The sequence below is a fragment of the Triticum urartu genome, chromosome 6 (assembly GCF_003073215.2).
Source record: "Triticum urartu cultivar G1812 chromosome 6, Tu2.1, whole genome shotgun sequence".
Taxonomy (NCBI): domain Eukaryota; kingdom Viridiplantae; phylum Streptophyta; class Magnoliopsida; order Poales; family Poaceae; genus Triticum; species Triticum urartu.
Genome location: NC_053027.1, coordinates 36732394 through 36738036, shown reverse-complemented (window position 1 = coordinate 36738036; position 5643 = coordinate 36732394). Strand labels below are relative to the sequence as shown.

The 5643-nt window shown below is 46.5% G+C and overlaps 1 protein-coding gene across 2 annotated transcripts; it reads left to right on the top strand.

The window, feature by feature from the left end:
• Positions 1–455: 455 nt before the first annotated feature.
• Positions 456–5154, top strand: LOC125517144 (MEIOTIC F-BOX protein MOF-like). Of its 2 annotated transcripts, none has more exons than XM_048682333.1 (5): positions 456–667; positions 757–1662; positions 1854–2015; positions 2103–2256; positions 4573–5154. In XM_048682333.1, the coding sequence occupies exons 2-5, from the start codon at positions 769–771 to the stop codon at positions 4833–4835; spliced, it is 1473 nt and encodes a 490-aa protein (XP_048538290.1). In that variant the 5' UTR covers positions 456–667; positions 757–768; the 3' UTR covers positions 4836–5154. The 2 variants fall into 2 exon arrangements, with proteins under 2 accessions (XP_048538290.1, XP_048538291.1); XM_048682334.1 differs by lacking the exon at positions 4573–5154 and adding an exon at positions 3660–4550 and having other exon boundaries at positions 458–667.
• Positions 5155–5643: the final 489 nt, after the last annotated feature.

Genomic DNA, 5643 nt, shown 5'->3' with positions numbered 1-5643 from the left:
ATAGCCCACTTATGTCACCATATTATACTTGCTCTTAGATTGCTAACACGCAAGTGAAGCAGGTGTTGGTCCACTGGTAGGTTTCCCCGTGCAATCTTGCTAAGTCTCAGTTGACCGAAACTTAACGAAGTGTCGGTCGATGATATATCCATGCAATCTTATCTTGAGATTTATGCAAAAAAAAATATTTTTTTTTTCATTTTCTTTCTTGTATGTTATGTCATTTGACTGAGATTTGGTTCGACTGAGACCTAGCCACACGGCCACACCCTTCCCCATGCCGCTCGCCACCTCGGAAGACAAGGTGCCACTCAAATCAAGATTTTCAAGGGCGTTGGCTCAGGGGACAAGCCGAATCAAATGGGAGGCAATGTCACCAGAGCGACCGGGTCAACTGGCACGCCGGGCAGCCCGGCCCAAGAGGAAGGCCAAGCCCAACCCCCGCTTCCGTGGAGAATTCAGTGAGGTGGCTACTTGGGCGTGTGTGCGAGTTCCTCTTCCACCTCCTGGCTCTGCTCCCCAATCCCCATTCTTGCTGAAACCCTAGCTACTCCAATTTGTATCCTGGATGGATCTGGTGTTCCGGAGTTGAGAATCGAGTGCTAGTTACCTAGGACCATATCATCCGCCCATCTTCCGGCTCTCGCGGCGGCGACTTACCGGCCAGGTGAGACGAGTCCGCCAGAAGGCATCCATCTGCCCATCTCATCCCATTCGCTCCACCCTCGCGCCGTCTGATCCTTTCTTGTCTTGCAGCGCCGACGACGCATGGCTCCCAGGAAGAAGCGCAAGAGTGCGCCGCCGGAGACGGTGAGCACCACCGTCCACGACCTCCCCGACAGTCTCCTACAGTACGTGCTCTCCTTCCTCCCAGCGCAGGCGGCTGTTCGGACGTGCGTGCTCGCCCGGCGCTGGCGCCACCTTTGGAGGTCCACCACAGGCCTGCGCATCGTAGGCCTTGATGACGATGAGGAGAATGTCCCAGTCCAAGACCTCCGGAAATTCGTGGAACATCTGCTGATGCTGCGCGAGCGCACCGACCTAGAAAGTGTTGAGATGAAATTCTACAGTTGCTCTGAAGGCGAAATGCCCTATGTGAATCTATGGATCCGTTTTGCTGTGATTTGCAAAGTTCGGGTGCTCACCCTTCATATCCTTGAGGATGATTACCTCCCCCTAGACGACATGCCTCTTGTGTCTCTGCACCTGAAAACATTGGACCTTTATGGTCTAATCCTACAAAAGAGCTTTCTTGATTTTGCTAGCTGTCCAGCATTGGAGAATCTGAAGATGAATGATTGCAAAATCAATGGTTGGAAGATATCGTCCCTTTCCCTAAAGCATTTGAGCATCACTAGTTGCTTCTGTGACCCAGATTCCCGGCTCAGGATTTCCACTCCAGGCCTTGTCTCTTTGAAACTAGATTGCTTTGTGGGTAAAACCCCTTTTCTTGAAAACATGCCGTTGCTACAGACTGCATGTGTGAATCTTGGCAAAGGCTGCAAAGATGTCTGTTTGAATTATAACTCTGGTGTCTTCTGTGGAGCTAATAAGAACGGATGTGGGAATTGTCTATCAAAAAACGATGGCCGCAGCAATTCAGTGCTTCTGGGTGGGATGTCAAGTGCTAAACATCTTGAACTGATATCTGAATTGGGAAAGGTGTGACACTTATCTTTAACTCTTTCATTTGTGTTATCGCTTTTTGTGTTCCATTATCTACATTGTTTTTAGAGAATCAGAGATAAACAGATTGCATATGCATCACAAACAGATTGTGGGTCTTAGATCAGCATCTTGCATTTTTAGTAAGGATTACTTGATTTAATTACTTATTTTATTTTTCTTTCCAGTTCATTTTCACAAGAGATTTGAATTGCCGCCCTACATTTAGTAAGTTAAAGACTTTATTGCTCAATGAGTACTGGTGCGAGGCTCCTGACCTGGGTCCACTAGCTTGCATTCTACAAAATTCACCAGTTCTAGAGAAGCTCACTCTTCAACTTTTCTCCAAGGTATAAATCTTCTAAATGGACAACTGCTATAGTGTGAAACGTTATTATCGGCTATCTATATTGGTTCAATGTTTTTTCTTACCATAGGGACCAGATCATAAAGTGGAAATGAAAGGAAGGTACAGTCCAATGGAGGGTCCGTCTGCAATATCAGAGCACCTAAACATGGTTGAAGTCAAGTGTAATGTGGTCGACGAGAAGATTCTCAAAGTCTTGAAGCTCTTGTCTGCATTTAACATACGTAAGCTAACTAATGACTCCTGACATGATCTCTATGTTCTTAAATTAGCTTTCATATGTGAGAAAGAAACTAAGAAAGCAGGCTGTAAATAAAAAAACCTGAAGAATTGTGAACAAGGAACAATTTGTAGGGATTCCAAATTGTTTTAAGATACGAAAGGTCTGGACCAAGTCTGGCTAGGCTTAGAAATGAAACCAATATAATCCATTCTGTTGGCAAAGGATATTCAGTATATGTGTTGCCCGAACAGCAATGTAACACAATATGGACTTGTTGATTAGTTCTGCTTTTATTCGGCAATAGCACAAATGTCTGAATTGATTAATTTAGAGTAGTGATGTAGAATACACGGATACTCTAGGAAATCAATGTATCCTGATCCCATTCCCTCCCGCCCTCCTGAGTCCTGACCTAGACGGCGGCTCAATCTGCGGCGGCGAACTTGGCGGCAAGCTAGGGGCGATCTTGGGAGGATTTGTGCTCCTCATTCCTCACATCCTCTTCTCCGACTCGGTGCCTTCTCCTCTCAACAGCAGGCAGCAGCAACTCACCGGCGGCAGCTCCCGCTCTTCAGTCCTCATCTGACTCACCTCCTCCCTGGCTTCCCCTCCAGCAGGATCCAGGAGCAGCTCGAGGGCATGCTCCCCACCCCCACCCTCAGGATCGAGTAGTAGCTCGCCGGCGGCAAGCCGGTGATGCCTAATCCAGTGCTCTTGCTCCAACCCCCTCCCCCTCTCTCATAGAAATTTCTATCTAATGGGCAGCTACCCTCCCTGCACTACAAACATCTCTGTATTGGTGTTCTTCTGCATAGTATTTCTATGAAATCTACACCTTCACCATGTTTAGGAAAAAAATCAAAACATACAAGTTAAATTGTTGGTCATACTTCATATTAAAGAACTATTTATCATTATTTTTTAAAATTAGTCAAACGTAACCCCGTATTGGCACTTTTCCAAAATGACGAATTTACGTATCGGTATTGGCCTGATACCGATACACGTATCCGCATCGGTGCATTTTAGGGAGTGATACAGTATCTTCACATGCTGATATATTAGTTCTGAACAGTAACTCAAATGTCTACAGTATCTTCACATGCTGATATATTCCAAATTGTTCCAGTATCTTCATTTTCATTGTCACAAGTAGCCGTGCATTTCATACTTCTGCGGACACATCAGACTTATCTTTTCATTTGGGGAGTGCCTAGAACTCATTTAGATGAGATATAATTTGGTCTCATTCAGATGGAAAACAAAATAGATAGAGAAGGAGTACCAACCCACGTCAGCACACACGCATCTTCTAGCACCACATCCAATGACTATAAAAGTGAATGAGACATAAGTAGAACTCAGCTAGATGAGTTCTAGCAAAACCGTTTCATTTGTGTACAGGTTTCGGTTTCTTGTAAGGGTGAGATGATCTGGATTGTCGATGGATTTACCATCTCTTGACTATTCAGAAATGGAAGGTGCAAGTATGTGCTGCGACAAGGTTTCCGTCGTTTTGGTGTGTGTGCATCTGATGCCAATTCTACCGAACAAAGGAATAGTGCAGAATTCGGATCATGTAACTTGTCAACTCTAGACTTTGTTTTATGGTGTCTTGTAATTTCTGTTGCACTTTTGGTTCATGGACTGCAGGTTAGTACGAGCACTCGCTTGGTATGTCTTTTCTGGCTTCGGTGCATAACTTGTTGTGTTATGAATTATTCGCCTGCTTTCTTGTTCCTCCTATTTGATCTCTGCTAACTTTGCTGGTCCAGAGGGGAGGTGGCACCCTTGGATGTTGCGTCTTGGGGAGCACCGTGCCATTCTGCGTCTATTTAGAGCAACTCTAGCAGATGTGCCAAATTCCGACCCGTAAAATCGTTTTACGGTTCGCCCTAAAATGATTTTGCAGGCACTTAAACCCCAGCACAGAACAAATCTTGCAAACCATACTCTAAATTTGAAAACTTAAACATAGTTTTGTTCCCGCTACATAGTCTGTCTGGAGCACACCAGAGATCATCAACATAGGTAAACAAAAAACTAGATAAAACTAGCTTGACGTCGGAGACCCGCCACGGGCCCCATGTCACCTCTGTGTCGCCAGAGCTCAATTCAAATTCCATCTCCTTTTGCCTTTTTCCCAAGCACTTCTTCATTCTTCAGGCTTAAATCCAGAAAGTAGGAAGTTAGTAAGAGCAGAGCAAGCATACCCTGAAATCAACGTGTTCAGATTTGGGATGTTGTAATGCCCGTTGTGCTCTTTCAGAGCAAAAAGCGTTCACGTTTTTCTTTTCTTTCTTTGCGCTGCTGGCAGATGATCTGGGTAGCCATGCCATGAAGACCAATACCTCGCCAACGAGAGGGAAATTCACATGGACCGCAAAGATCTCCAAGAGGGGATCGCTGAGGGATTCTTTGAAGGACCAGCGGGTGGTACTCGGTCAGGCTAGTGCGGGCGATGGTGATCACAGAGGCGATGTGGATGATGGAGCCGGAACCAAACCACCTGGGGAACCGGCGACGTCCAGCAGCCCCAGTAATCCCAGGCGCGGGAGGTCGATCAACCTCTGCAAATAAATTAGAACTGATGAATACTTCCATATAGATGTAGCGAAAATTTGTTCGGAAAGAACGATACTACTCCTGTTTGCCTACCTGAGGGTCGCCCTGAAAATATGTACTCCTACAAGATGGTCTTTGGAGCGGCGGTCCGCCGGCGATTCCCACGCTCGCGGCTCCTTCGGCGGCGGCCGGAAGGTGATTCATTGTGAATCCTACACTATACACTATTAGTAAGGGTGCACACACGTATTATTCAGGCTGGACGGAGCGAGCGGGCTTTTCGGCCCGCTCGTGGCCCGTTCCAGACCGGACCGACCGATCGGTCCTAGCCCGTTGAAGAAACTGGCCGGTCCGGTCTCTAAATTTCAGCCCGAAATTTACTCGCTCCGGTCCGGTCTTTAACCGGTCGGACTGAGCGACTGAAACTGCAGATCGTTCCTCGACGTCTCAGCCACTGGCGATGCACTGGCCATGCCCCGCCCGTCGTTGTTGACCAGTGTAATTCAGTCAATTGACGAAGAGATAGGGGCAAGAGGTAGAAGACTGGTCACGCGCTGCTGCGCTGAAGTTTCTTTCCTATTACTAGAGGTTGCGGCGCCACCTGGTGGCGCCACCTGAGTGGGCCTGTGCGCACTTATCTTGCCTTGGTACATTCGGTTGTCATGTTTGGTCCTCAGTATCACTTATGTATGTCAATATGGAGGCAATGCTATAACGATACTCATGTATATCAATATGGAGATATGCTATAACATTAGAATCTATTATCGATCAAACACACATGTAGTTGTTAATGTCTTGACATTGCAGATAAAAGACGATG